The sequence below is a fragment of the Mustela putorius genome, unplaced genomic scaffold (genome assembly GCF_011764305.1).
Source record: "Mustela putorius furo isolate JIRA1106 unplaced genomic scaffold, ASM1176430v1.1 tig00000281_pilon_pilon_pilon, whole genome shotgun sequence".
Taxonomy (NCBI): domain Eukaryota; kingdom Metazoa; phylum Chordata; class Mammalia; order Carnivora; family Mustelidae; genus Mustela; species Mustela putorius.
Genome location: NW_025421343.1, coordinates 29,473,944 through 29,489,236, shown reverse-complemented (window position 1 = coordinate 29,489,236; position 15,293 = coordinate 29,473,944). Strand labels below are relative to the sequence as shown.

The window sequence follows — 15,293 nt, the reverse complement described above, 5'->3', positions numbered from 1 at the left end:
CCACTGGTATTATATAGGTCAAGGAGTATTACAGGTCAAAAAAGACGAAAAGTAGTAGAGAAACAGAAAATCTATACTTTGCCAGATGTCAAAAAGCCAACTACCATTGGGTGGAACATGGGGAATACGATAGTGAAAAAGAAGCAGGAAGGGTTAGGGAAGATCCTTTTTTCAATAATTTAATATCCATTTACTGCCTGTCTACTCCTTAACTGTTCTTAGGATGACTAACAATACTCTTAGGAATCTAGTTACCAGGTGAGCTTTATAGGGTTTAACTGTATTCTACATTAGGAAAAATATAAATTGCAATTTTAAAAAACCAGAGAAAGGGACCAAGTTCCTAACAGTGGCTGCCTTTTTGTCTCTTTAGTGCAAATGCCATTAAATATTCTTGAATAGAAATGGGAAATGTATATCGTGTATTTAATAAAAGGTAATGCTATTCTTTTGGAAAAGAGTAATATTATATAAATATCCATCCACCCGAATAATTCTTTCTTTGTTGTAATCATGGAAACTTTAAAGAAGAATCATTAGGCCCAAGAAAATTGTCTGAAATCAATCCTTTCAAAATAGTGACTAGCAGTTTTTAGGGGTAAAAGAAAGTACACTAAATCTGACATTTCTGATCCCTATTCTCTATCAACACTCTGAAAATATAGTTAGGAAAGGTATTTTGTGTGTGCAAGGTTAAATAGTGCAAGGTTGTTACATAGGAATACAAATTTGTATGACAACATTTTAAAAGCCTAATGTTTTAAATATGAGCTGACTAGGAATAAATATAAGAGATTCTATTTAGACCATTTCTGTCCTTGATCCCAGGTTCTTCATTCCTACAATATCCTGAGAAACCGACTCTCTTTCATACAACACACTGGGCCCTTACTGTCAAGTTCTACATACTCCAGGTAATCAAACCACACCCAGAAAACCTGCACCACTCTATTACCCAGGAGATCTTAGGCTTGTCTACTTGCAGGAGCCATGCCAAACATGTTAGATCATGTTCTGGTTAATCCAAAGACCCACTATGACAACCTCCTCTTTTCCCCCAAGTATTCCAAGGGGCCCAGTACTAGGATTACAAAACAGAAAACCTGTTTAAAGCAGAAAGTATAATGAGGGGCATAATTTTCTGTTCACCTAAACTCTGTTCCTGGTTCTGCTAATGTGAGTTCACTCTTTAAATTTCAGTTTCTCCATATAGATAATGGATATAAAAGGTTATCAGTTTTCCAAGGATGTTCAACAATTATATATCCAAAAAAATATTTAACTCCCTAAAAAAAATGAGACACATAATATGCATGAAAACACACACACATTTTTTTTTAAACACACACACACACATTTTAATGATCAAAGAGCAGATGCTGTCTTACATCTTACTGGAGAGGAAGTGAGTTTTCTTAAGTAGCATCTAGAATGCACAGAACTGTGCAAATTAACTGGTATCCAATAAATGCTTTTTTTAATGAACAGAACTCAAATATCCTTACATTAGGTAATTAAATTTACTGTGTTATTCTTCTCTATTTTAAATAGTTTGGTTTCAGACAAATTTAGGCCTTTTTGAAAATTCAGTGTCAAAGCTGACTATGCCATAAGAATAAAATACAAAATAAACAGTCACCTTATAAACCATATTTATACACTACTTTATTGAAATGAGATTTAATTTGGCCTTTATTATTTCAAGGCATCAAATGTTTCAATTAATTAACACCACAATAGTCTGAAATAGCCCATGTTACCTGATGAAATAAAGTGGCTTTCAACATAGTTAGAAGCTAAGTCAGGTTACTAAGGGAATGGCAGTGCATGACATTACTAGTCCCTTGACGGTTTACCACAAAGTTAAGAAACGTTTGAAGACTGCTTTAAAGACAATTCATTTCTATCCGTTCATATCTATTTTGACACAGTGAGAAAGGAGAATAAAATTCTCTTATTTTACACTGTCAAGGGTGGTTGAGAGATAAGCAGACTGTAAACGTAAATTCTTGCAACTACTAGATTAAGGCTAAAGTATAAAAAGTTTGAATATTCTAAGGGAAAATTATGAGAAAAGAACTATGACAATAAAAATTTAGCTTTAATTCATTTTTTAAGGAAAAATGAATATTTAACTAATTTGTTTCAGTTTGAACTAATTAGTTTCAGCACATAATACATCAGCTGTATAACACAAACTAAAAAGTTATCATAGTTTATTCTAAAGTCTACTTCAGAAACTAAAGTATTGGGGCACCTGGGTGGTTCAGTCGTTAAGCGTCTGCCTTTGGCTCAGGTCATGGTCCCAGCGTCCTGGGATGGAACCCTGCATCACTCAGCAGGAGGCCTGCTTCCCCATCTCCCCCTGCTGTATTCCCTCTCTCGCTCTCTATGTCAAATAAATAAAAATCTTTTAAAAAAACCAAAAAAACTAAAGTACAAATAAAGCAAAAAACTTTGAACAGAAACATTAACAGTGGAGAGTTGAGTATGCAACCTATGCATTGCTGAAAATATACTTTTAAAATATTTTAGAAGATTTAAATATAATAGGTGTAGTCATGTATCTAATACTCTATAAGACAAGGCATAAGTTTGAAACCAAAGGTCTGATTTCTACTTGTCACTTATCCCTACTTAATGAACTGATTGCTCTTTAAATCTAAGAGCCTCGGGTCTTTTTTTTTTTTTTTAATACCTAGGTTATCCTTGTCCTCTTATCTTACCTCCCAGCTGTCATCACCCAGTGTTAAAAAAAAATTTCCTTGTGTTTTCTGGTGTTCTCTTCCTAAATACTACAATGAATCTACCCTTAAACGTATTCCCCCTATTCTAAAACATCTTTTGACCTAGATTAGTAAACTTCTGGGGACCCTACTGTAATTGGATCGTGCAATCAAACAGTGCTTCTCCAGGAAGGGATGATGGTACCCTTATTCATCCTCACCAAGGATCCTTCAATGTTCCAAGAGATGGTACAGAATGAAACATTTAACAAAAACTTCCTTCCACAAACACATGGTATTCTTTTTTCTTAAACAGAACTCTTTCCTAGAGCTCTCTTCTATAGATTTTTTTTTTTTTTTAAAGATTTTATTTATCCATTTGACAGAGAGAAATCACAAGTAGATGGAGAGGCAGGCAGAGAGAGAGAGGGAAGCAGGCTCCCCGCCGAGCAGAGAGCCCGACGCGGGACTCGATCCCAGGACCCCGAGATCATGACCCGAGCCGAAGGCAGCGGCCCAACCCACTGAGCCACCCAGGCGCCCAGATTTTTTTAAAGTAATCTCCACAGCCAACGTGAGGCTTGAACTCACAACCCCAAGATCAAGAGCTGCATGTTCCACCGACTGAGAGAGCCGGATGCCCCCTTTCTCGAACTCTTAAACTCCACTGTCCTTACTATCAAAACCATGAACACCTGCTTCTTCCTTAATACTTCTCACTCCTGGGGCGCCTGGGTGGCTCAGTGGGTTGAGGCCTCTGCCTTCGGCTCGGGTCATGATCCCAGGGTCCTGGGATCGAGCCCCACATCGGGCTCTCTGCTCAGCGGGGAGCCTGCTTCCCCTCTCTCTCTGCCTGCCTCTCAGCCTACTTGTAATCTCTGCCTGTCAAATAAATAAATAAAATCTTAAAAAAAAAAAATACATCTCACTCCTGGGTTCCACAAAGGAAACAGGTTTCAACAAAACTAAATTCTAGAACAGTTTCTGTAGTTGACAGTAGTGAGAGTCTACAAATGACCTGCTGAATGTTGTTGTCTTTTGGATAAATGACAGTGCAAGTGAGTACCTAAGTGAAGTGATACAAAAATGTTCTTTGGTAGTTACAGGAAAAAGATCTTTGCATATTGGAGGCAGGCATGAAAGGAGGGATTTTCAAAATGTTGCAAAACTCCTAACTTCAGTTCTCATCTTCCATAAAAAAGTGTTCATTAGGAATTAGCATAGGTTTGGAATGACCTGCTTTAATCTTTTGAGCCTCCGTTCCTTCATCTGCAACACGCTGATACTAACAGTATTTTCACCTCACAAGGTAATTGTGAGGATTAAGTAAAGAACACATACAAAGCTAACAGTACAGCGGTTGGTGCACTGCACGACTTAAACACGTTAGTTTCAGAAATCTGAAGGATACAGTATTCTTGCCTTCATTCAGAAATAAATAATCTTAAAAAATAAAAGAAATACAAATCTGTTTCAAGTTATATTGAGAAACTTAGAGGCTACCTTGGAATACTGATTTAGATGAAATAAAATCTAACAAGGACAAAAGTTTCATGTTAAAATAGAACTTTATAAAAAAATACTTAGAAGTCGTTATATGGATAAAATGTCACGAAACTTTAAAAAAATGCCAAGTCAGCTATAATCATATGCAGCTGTTCCTTTCAAAATTAAGTCACCATTTTTTTTTTTTTTTGACACTACAGAACTCTGCTTTCATTAAAAGCCTATAACAAGACACAGCTTCTCCGATACCGAAACCTTTTGGAAACCTGGCTCGGAGGAAGGCACACATTGTTTACAGTGCAAGAAAGAATCCGTGTGGTCATTCTAGAACAACTGTCACTGTCAATAGCACGACTGGCTGTCTCATAGGGACTTGGTTCATGCAGAAGTGCAGGGGAAGGCTGGTGTCTGAAACAAAGTCGACAGCCAGGGTGCCTGAAAGGGGAGAGGTCTCACTGAGAATCGGAGAGGATGAGTCTGACTGCGGTGAAGCCGCCCGGGGTGGGCGGGGGGAGAGGATCAATTCCGGGGTTGCGCCGCCCGCTCCCGAAGGAAAGGGACCGCAGGTGTTGCCCTCCCTGGGCGACCCGTCCGCTTTCTTCCCGGCGCCGCCGCCCCCTCCCTCCAGCCTCGCACTTACCTTTCTCGTCCTCATCGATGCGCAGGGCAATGGAGATGTACTCGAAGGCCTGTTTGTGGAAGGCTCGGACGCTCTCGGCCTCCCCGCCCGGCACTGGCGCCGGGGGCGAGGCCGAGGCCGGCGCCGGCGCGGCCCGGGAGCTCCTCTTGGCAGCCATGAGGGCGCGGGAGAAGCGCTGGCAGAGCCACACGAAGAGGAGCCCCAGGTGGAAGGCGACCAAACGCAGCAGCGCGAAGCCTACGAACAGCGGGTAGGAGAAGTAGTACAGGTTTCGCTTATGCAGCGACTCCGGAGGGGGGGCCGGTCTGGGGGCGGGACGGGCGGGGGCCAGGCAGGGGGGCGGAGGCCTGGGAGGCACCGGGCTGCTGCAGCCGCCGGAGCCTTTCTTCTTCCCTCGTCCACCCGGAGAATTCATTCACAGCTCCCACTGCCGCCGCCGCCATAACCCGCCTCCCGCAGACCGACGGCGACCAAGCCACGGCGGCGGCCACTGGGACAGCGAGGGCCGCAGACGCCCGCGCGTCCGCCGTTCCGAGAGCTCGGCACCTCCACGCGCTGCTCGCCGGCCCCGCCCCTTTCTCTTCGCTCGGCCAGGAGCACAACCCCTTTCCTCCTCCAGCGGTCGGTGGTTCCTGCCCCTCCCGCTCTGTGTCCTCTCAGCCTCCTGGTAGCTCCGAGCTGTGGCCGCGCACGCGCACGCCTGCCCATGTCTTTCTCCAGCGCGCGCGCGCAAGCCGCCGTCTTTGTTGCCCTGAGCTCCTAGTGCGCGTGTGCAGCTCCCGCCCCTCGGGCTCTTCCGTGTGGAACTACAGTTCCCAAGGTGCAATTCAGCTACGTCACCCTCGGGGATCCGTCGCTCTACAGACTACGCTATCCCGGGAGAGTTGCTTAAACTGAAAACCTCAGTCATCAATTTACCGTGGGGACAGCTGCGGTTTGGGCTCGCTCGACGGGTTCGCAGGGCTACTATCTCGCAGTGCTATCGCCCTTATATTTCTTTCAGCATTTTCTGCTAGTCTCCGGCAAGGGATGATTGATCTGACTTCCATCTCAAAAGTAATGGGTACCATGAAAACAATCTCAATGTCCATCAACAGGAAAAGAATTAAATGAATTATGGAATACCCATATGTAATTCTGTGGAACATTTAAAAAGAATGAGGTGGATTTTTATGTACTGATAAAGAAGGGTGTCCATGATTATTTGTTAGGTGAAAATAGGATATTACAGACCAGTGTGATGTGATCGTATTTTGTATTAAAAAGAATAAATGGAAAGAAAAAATTAATGGAGACCAATCTGGGAATTATTCTCTGTGAGGGAAGCAACTGTAGAGACATATAAACTTAAAGTCGCCGAAACCAAAAATGTTAGTCCAGTGAAACAAAGTGAACAATTCTAGAGATTTAGTTAGTATGTGTTTAGATGTCTATTTTGAAGAATTAGTTTGAATAGGGGCATTCCTAGGTTTCACACTGATCATCCCACAGTTTACTGAAAATCCAAACTGGGCTTTGTTTGTTTGTTTGTTTGGTTGGTTTTTGTTTTTGTTTTGTTTTGTTTTGTGTTTTGTTTTTTTGTTTTTTTAACCTACTGGATGTCCCTTCCTTTGGGAACTACCCACTCACCTCTGCTGCCTGTATATCAATGACCAGCAAGCACTGAACCCGGCCTCCCAGATCAGAGATGGAAACACGAGGTTACTCTACTCTCCTAGAAACTGGAGTTTGGGATGGACACACTGGAATAGAAGGTACTAGGAACTGAGTGCTCTAAAAAGCTGGTCTGTCAGTTTGTCTCATTGAGATGCCCAGAGCTGCCAGTTTCCTGGACTGGTCACTTGATAGTGTAACCTATCCAATGAACTATTCAGTCTGTTTCTCTGTTTCTCTGATTTTCTCTCCCTTTGCCCATCTATCTCCCTTTTCTCCTCTTTTTTTCTTTTTACTTGGGTTAACCATAGTTGTTTCTTATTGCCTAAAAATAAAGAGTCCTAACTGATACAAAGTTCCTATTGTTTATAGAGTGAGATTTGCAAAAGCTTCATGCCAGCTTCCAAAAATCTCCATATTCTGGCCACAACTTTATTTAAATTTCCCTACGACTACTCCCGTACAAACATAAATTACTGCAAAAACGACCTGTCCTCTGTTCCCCTCCAACTGCTCCCTACCCCTTTTCCTGCCTCTGTGTTTCTACCAATTTCTCATTCTCAAATATCCTCTCTTATATCTGATTTTTTTTCTAAAGATTTCACTTACTTATTTGACAGAGATCACAAGTAGGCAGAGAGTCAGGCAGAGAGAGAGGAAGAAGCAGGCTCTCCAATGAGCAGAGAGCCCAATGCGGGGCTCGATCCCAGGACCCTGGGATCATGACCTGAGCTGAAGGCAGAGGCTTTAACCCACTGAGCCACCCAGGAGCCCCTACATCTGGATTTTTAAATAGATTTTTTATTTATTCATTTGAGAGAGAGAGAGCACGCACAAGCAGGGCGGGGGGGGGGAGGTGCAGAGCAGAGGGAAAAGCGGACTCCCTGCCGAGCAGAGAGCCCGATATGGGACTTGATTCCAGTACCCTGGAATCATGACCCAAGCCTAAGGCAGACAACCGACTGAGACACCTAGGCACCATCTTTCACTTCTAATTAATTTCAATTCCTGACTTCTCTCTTTGGAAACCCATAGTACTTTTGTTGTTATGTGAAATCTATAAGTATATCATGTAAACAAGATGTATATAACTTTCTTTTTTTAAGATTTTACTTATTTATTTGACAGAGAGAGAGCACAAACAGAGGAAATGGCAGGCAGAGGGAGAAGAAGAAGCAGGCTCCCACTGAGCACAAAGCCCTATGCGGGACTCCATCCCAGGACCCTGGGACCATGACCTGAGCCCAGGTGCCCAAGATGTATATAATTTCTATGTGTCAAGAAAAACTAATGTAGGGGTGCCTGGGTGGCTCAGTGGGTTAAGCCTCTACCTTCAGCTCAGGTCATGATCCCAGGGGCCTGGGATCGAGTCCCGCATAGGGCTCTCTGCTCAGCAGGGAGCAGGGAGCCTGCTTCTCCTCATCTCTCTCTCTGTCTGTCTCTCTGCCTATTTGTGATCTCTCTCTCTGTCAAATAAATAAATAAAATCTTTAAAAAAAAAAAAAAAAGAAAAGAAAAACTAATGTAACCAGTTCCTTGCACTTTTTGAGCCCCTCCCTAATCTCAGTTTCATTTCTCCCTTTTCAGAGAAATCCACTGTCCTGAATTTTGTATTTGTTTTTCCTTTGCCTTTCATTTTAGCTTTGCAATGTACATATGTATTTCTAAACCATATATTGTGTAGTTTTGCCTGGTTTTACCTTATACAAATGCAGCCATACCACCTGTATTCTTAATTAGCTTTCTTCTGCTCAATAGTTAAGTATTTGCAGTAACTCTTTGTTAATTTGTATAGCTATAATACATTTATTTTCACTGCTATGTAGTATTCCACTATATAAATTTACAATTTATTTTACCATTCAACTGTTGATGGATATTTAGTTTGGTGCTACTTTTGTTTTTGTTTTTCCTTAAATAACTTTTTAACTTTAACACAGCTCAAAGTAGAGTAGCTCTGGAGTCAGACTGGTTGCATTTAAATCTCTGCTCTACCACTTTCTGTGATCTTGGACTACTGAGTGACTCAGCTTTCACATGTATTACGTTATAACAGAGTAGTAGGCAGTGCCTGGAATGAAGTTGCTGCTTGACATTTGTTGATTGAAGAATGGTTCTCTCTCACATCTACACAGATACTATAATCCACTAAAATGAATTACTGTCAAGTTTCCAAACATTCTTTGCTCTTCCTTGGACCACAGTCCTCAAGTCATTTTTCTTTCTCTTAGAATAGCTTCTCCTCCTACTTCCACTGTCAAAATCCTTCATGGCTTAACTGTAATGTTAACTTCTTGATAAATCCTTCCCTCATCACCTCTTGCAGAAACAATCCTATCTTTTAACTCTTTTTTAAAAGATTTTATTTATTTATGTGACAGACAGATTACAAGTAGGCAGAGAAGCAGGCAGAGAGAGAAGGAGAGGCAGGCTCTCTGCTTATTTCAACACAACTTATTTGAAGCCAAACTTTACACATTTTGGCTTACTTTCTGCACCTAGCTTGATGCCTTTCTTATGGTACTCAATATTAATAATTTGAAAAACAATTTAAACAGGTAATTGTTATAGATATCCGTTGCCATGTAATAAAACATTCCAAAAATGTACTGGCCTAAGATTATGGCCATTATTTACTCATGATTCTGTGGGTGAGCAATGTGGGCTGGGTTTACCAGGCAGTTCTTCTATTGGCCTTGCCTGTGGTCATTCACATAGATGTTAGTCATCTGATGGGGTCTGATTGGACCTGGGTGCCCTAGCTATCCTCCCTCCCATGTCCAGATGGTGGTGGTGGCTGTTGGTTGGGGCACGTGTCTCCAGTAGGGTATTCCAGACTTCTTTACATAGCATCTGCCTTCCAAGAGAGCAGGAGTGGGAGCTGCAGGGTCTCTTGAAGCCTAAACTCCACATTTGCACATTATCATTTCTGTGGCATTCTGTCATCAAAGCAAATCCCAAGGCCAGCTCCAAAGTAAGAAATGGGAAAATAAATTCTATACTTGATGGAGGAGTGGCAAAGTCACATTACAAAGGGGCATATATACATATATATTTAGGGATGGAAGGAATTATTGTACCATCTCTGCAAGTAATCTCTCATAGTGATTATTTGTAGAATTTCCTTTTACCTTAAATTCAGATTTCAACTTAAATCTTAGATGGATTGCTCATCTAAGAAAGCATTTCCCAATGATCTTGCTGAATCATAAAAACCTACTTAGTTTTAATCATGAGGTAAATTAACACACTTAATTTTTTAAAAAGATGTTATTTATTTATTTGACAGAGAGATAGAGAGCACAAGTAAGCAGAGCGGCAGGCTCTCTGCTGAGCAGGGAGCCCATGCAGGCTCGATCCCAGGACCTGGCTGGGATCATGACCTGAGCCGAAGGCAGCTGCTTAACCAACAGAGCCACCTAGGTGCCCCAAAACACTTAATTTTTTAAATATTTTTATTTATTTCTTCGTGAGGGGAGAGAGAGAGAAAGAGAGAGAGAGAGAGAGAGAGAAAGCACAAGCAGGGGGAGGGGCAGAGGGAAAAGGAGGCTCCTCATTGTCAGGGCTGGATCCCAGGACCATAGGTTCATGACCTCAGCCAAAAGCAGACCCTTAACCAACTGAGCCATCCAGGCGCCCCAACACACTTAATTTTAAGATTATTTACTACCAGCTAATATTTATTGAATCCATATTCTGGGCTAAGCAGGTTAACTTATACTGTCTTATTCAACCACCACTATTTGAGTTAAGCATTATCGTCTCATTTTAATTCATTTATTTTTCTTTAAAAATAAGGAACTTGAAGATCTAACAGTTTGTTAAGTAGCATCACATATTAGTTAATGACACATACTACTCCAGAGAATTAAGGTAATAATGTAGGCTTCCAAAGAAAAACATTTTTACATAGTCTGTTTATATATTATTAATTATGAAATAAATGTATCTTCGGTCCCTAGAGCAGGAGTGATCTTTCATTCCTTGGCATCCTAGTGTTGAGTCTCTGACCTCTGGATTCCCACTTGCTAAGTCTCTGCTATTCCCTTGTGCTTAATATTGACTGTGCCAATATACCTCTGCCAATTTTTTTGTATAGTAAGAATATGGGAAAGAGAGTCAGAAAGATGGGTTTGGTATTCTGGTTCTGCTAGTTCTTAGCTGTGCAATATGCAACAAGTTTTTTTTTTTTAAAGATTTTATTTATTTATTTGACAGACAGAGATCACAAGCCAGCAGAGAGGCAGGTGGGGGGGTCGGGGGCGGGGAGCAGGCTCCCCACCAAGTAGAGAGCCCTATGTGGGGCTTGATCCCAGGACCCGGAGACCATGACCTGAGCTGAAGGCAGAGGCTTTAACCCACTGAGCCACCCAGGCGCCCCTGCAACAAGTTTTTTAATCAGTTAATGCCTCTGTAAAATGGGTGGACTAAGAATTAAATTTCCAAAATGAAAGAATTCACTTAGAACCTCCAGCATAATACCTGAGATAGAAAAGTCCTCGATAAATTTTGTTTCTGTCCAGAAATCAGACTTTCCGGGGATTTCAGTTTTGAGTCATCTCAATCCACATTTCCTGCCTCTTGGAATTACATCCCAGGCAAACCCATTTTCTGAAGTGACCACTTCCTAAATCTGCCTCAAGAGAAATAGTGCCTGGCTGTGATCCTGGCCTTATAGTCCCGCTGGACTGAAGATCCTAACCTGTCATTTAACCCACAGTGTGATGGCCTCCCAATTTTCAGATGGTAAGAACTTGCAGGACACTTAATCTCAAAGGGAATCTGGTCCAGTTTCACCAGGACAAAAAGGAGGAGGTGAGTACTGTGCTAACTAATCCAGGACATTTGGTCACCTTATCACTTTAACCCATTAATTTATTTACCAAGTGACTATCACCAGACAGTTTTTTTGGCTATTTTAGCCCGACTTCTCTTCTGAGGAATTCCTCAGACCTTCAGCTTGAGAGACACTGGATTATTTGAAGTAGAGACCAATGATAGATATTAAGGACCTCTTTTCAATTAAAAGTAAAATAAAATTTCACACTTAGAGTCAAGAGATTACGGATTTTGAAAAAGGCAGAAAACAAGAGAGAAACAAAAGACAGGGCTGGAGGTAAAGGAGAAGTAGAGTAACAACTGGGGGTATTATTATCCTATAGTTGTGTTACTAAGAGAAAACATATTTGTGGGCAATTAATCACTTCTCATTATTCAATCCATATTGTCATGCACATTATTCACTTATTTGTTCATCAAATAGATATAAACCACAGTCGGGATGCCGGGCAATGAGTAAAATGACAAGATTATAGTAAGGAATAAAATCAGATTTATGATCTGGTATAGGAGCTTAAAAACTCAAGCAGCAACCAGCAACGGTGGTGAGATGCAGAACGTATAGAAGTTTCAGGTGTGGCTGTGCAATTTAAAAGTATATGCATGATATGAATAATGATTATCAAAAATGGGAGGGTAGCACCCCCTTAATAAATGGGACATCCTGTTACTTAGCTCTAGCTGATTGTTGCCTTTCAAGAATGTGTGGCATACTGGTTTCAAGAGAAACCAGAATTCTGAATTTTTGTGTGGAATCTATGGGTGAGGAGATATTGGCTTAAAATTTAAAAACAGGGGCGCCTGGGTGGCTCAGTGGGTTAAGCCGCTGCCTTCGGCTCGGGTCATGATCTCAGGGTCCTGGGATCGAGTCCCACATCAGGCTCTCTGCTCGGCGGGGAGTCTGCTTCTCTCTCTCTCTCTCTCTCTGCCAGCCTCTCTACTTACCTGTGATCTCTCTCTGTCAAATAAAGAAATAAAATCTTTAAAAAAAATTTAAAAACAAGCAATCCAAAACTGAGACACCAGTTTGAGATTCTCTTGTTTCCAGAGGATTTATTCCTAGTGAAAGTGTGAGTGAGCTCATGGTTTTGAAACAGTAGTAGATGTAAGAGTATAAATTGTCACCTAACCTGCTCAACTTGATTTTTAAAGCTTTGATGCTGTGAAGGCATAAGAAGAGGCAGTTAATACAGAATATGAAATGAATGCCCTAGAATAGCAGTCCAAATTCTCAGAGGCTGTATTCAGTCATCACTGTAAGTACTTCATTATAGAAGCAGAGTGTTACATTTCTATGTTTATGGTGGCCAGGGCATGTTTACTCTAGCATACATCAAAAGCAGGGTAATGGAAACTGGTAGCACCGGGTGAATGTTGGGCACGTAACCGGAGTTGTCTATTTTCAAGAATGGTTTCTACCAACTGCAGTGATTTCAGAAAGCCTTCTTTATCCTGAGATCCTCCTCTCTACCTGGTCAGGTAAGCTCAAATCCTATATTCTGGTAAGGGTATCAAAGTTTCTCCATTTAGGGGCGCCTGGGTGGCTCAGTGGGTTAAGCCTCTGCCTTCGGCTCAGGTCATGATCTCAGGGTCCTGGGATCGAGCCCCCAATCGGGCTCTCCGCTCGGTGGGGAGCCTACTTCCCCCCTCTCTCTCTCTGCCTGCTTCTCTGCCTCCTTGTCATCTCTGTCTGTCAAATAAATATATAATCTTAAAAAAAAAGTTTCTCCATTTACTCTCCTCTTTAGTGTTTCAGTCTGTATTATGGCCTCCTACTCCTCCTAGCTTTACTTAAATACTTTGTCTTTGTTAATACTGCTCCAAAGACCCCTACTTACATATATCTCAGCCTCATCTGAACTTCTTCAGAATTTATGCTCTGTGTCAGTCAACTTAACCGTTATTCAGTTACTATACTGTCATTTAAATATATCACATATATATGTATATATATCTAATGTAAATGAACTAGAATACAAATATATGAGGGCAGGAATTGTAATTTATATTTACCCTAAATTCCCCAACGTTTAAGATCCCCAAGATCACGTTCTTGGTGATTTGCTAGAAGGACTCATTGGACTCAGAATATAGTCACACTTACAGCTATGATTTATTACAGCAAAAGGATACAAAGCAAAAGCAAAATTAACAAAGGGAAAAGGCACATGGGGCAAAGTCTGGAGAAAACTAAGCTCCAGCTTCTCAGAATCTTCACTCAGTAGCACACAGGACACACTAAATTCCTCCAGCAATGAGTTCTGACAACATGTGTATAATACTGTCTACCACAACTCTCATCACAAACTCAGTGCTTGGGTTTTTATTGGGGCTGATCATGTAGGCACCCTCTTACTAAGGTGTTCATATAGAGCACCTTAAATTCCAGACTCATAGAAGGAAAGCAGATGTTTAGAAGAAAATATTGGGTTTGCACAAACAGTTTAAGCTACCGTCGTCATTTAGGGAAACTTTTGTATTTGTGTAGGGAGCTGGTTATCATTCAAATTCCCAGATACCAACCAACCTTGCAAGCAGGGCTTTCTAAGCACAGCAGTCTCAGCCTGCTCTGTCAACTCTTTTCTGCACACCACCCACATAAATACTTGGGTGAAAGGAAGGATGAACTGGAAGATTTTTCTTTTAATACTATCATACAACTGATTAGACTCATTATTCACATAAATATTCTTCCCCAATACTGTATATGTTATGTATAACTACATATTTTCCAATTACAGAAAACTTATCTAAATATTTTTATCCTTTTTATTTTAATTAATTAATTTTTTAGAGGGATTGAGAGCATGTAAACGGGATGGGGGGAGGGTAGAGGGAAAGGGAGAGAGAGACTCTTAAGCAGGCTACAGACCCAGCACGAGCCCAGCAAGGAAATCCACCCCTCTACCCTGAGATTATGACTTGAGTTGAAGTCAAGAGCTGGATGCTTAACTGAGTCACCAGCGTGCCCCTACCCTTTTTATTTTAAAGCAAATTTATGCTTTTGGGGGAAAAAAGTTCAAGAAATATACAAGTTTGGAAAAAGCAAAGACTTTTCCTCAACATTATCCCTCTCAATATTTTGTTTTATATCTCACCAGACTCTTTGTTATGCACATACAAATATATACATGCAAAACCAGATTATACTATAGAGATTTTCCTGCAATATGCATTTTTTTCCACATAAAATTAGGTAGCAAGTACTTTCCATACCAGTATCTATAGATCTTTTCAATTTTTTCCAGGGGTTTCACAGTAGCCCATTGTATTGAGATATAATTTAACTTATTCCCAATATTTTCCTGCTAAAAACTATGGTATGATAAGTATCCTTCTAGTCACACATTTTTGTATTTCTATGGGATAAAGTCCTATAAGTAGAAATGCTTTGTCAAAGTGAATATTCTTTTTAGTCTATCCCTTTTATGGTAAGCTGTACATAACCTGTAGCAGTTTTTGTTTTTGTTTTTTTTGAGAGAGAGAGAGAGAGAGAGGAGGGGCAGAGGAGAGGGAGAGAGAATCCTAAGTCCCTTGAGTCATGGGGCTCAGTCTCACAACCATGAGATAATGACCTTAGCTGAAATCAATGGTTGGGCACTTAACTGACTGAACCATCCAGGCACCCCAACAGTAAATATTTTTTGACTGAGTATTCAGCATCCATTCCCTTTCTGACCCATTCTAAGGTTTTCTCTTGTAGAACCGATCCTCTCCCATTTATCTAATGTTCATACAATTCAGGTGGGATCAACTACTACCAGGTCACATCCTTGTCATTGTTCAGGAATGGGCAGTAATTCAAGACTGAGCTAGTCAGCACATGACATCCACCTTATCAAAAGAACTGATTCAAGATGGATATATCAAAGCAAAGGTCAGACTTTTGGTACATGGGTAGACCTAAGGGAAGTGATGCTTTCTGTCTT

At 41.0% G+C, this 15,293-nt stretch overlaps 1 protein-coding gene across 1 annotated transcript in view; it reads right to left on the bottom strand.

Moving 5' to 3' along the window:
• SPAST (spastin) overlaps nt 1–5,551 on the bottom strand; it is a 78,864-nt gene extending 73,313 nt beyond the window's left edge. Inside the window, 1 exon segment of the mRNA XM_045079278.1 lies at nt 4,873–5,551. Coding sequence (XP_044935213.1) covers nt 4,873–5,287 — 415 coding nt within the window. The 5' untranslated portion in view covers nt 5,288–5,551.
• Between the last annotated feature and the right edge of the window lie 9,742 nt (nt 5,552–15,293).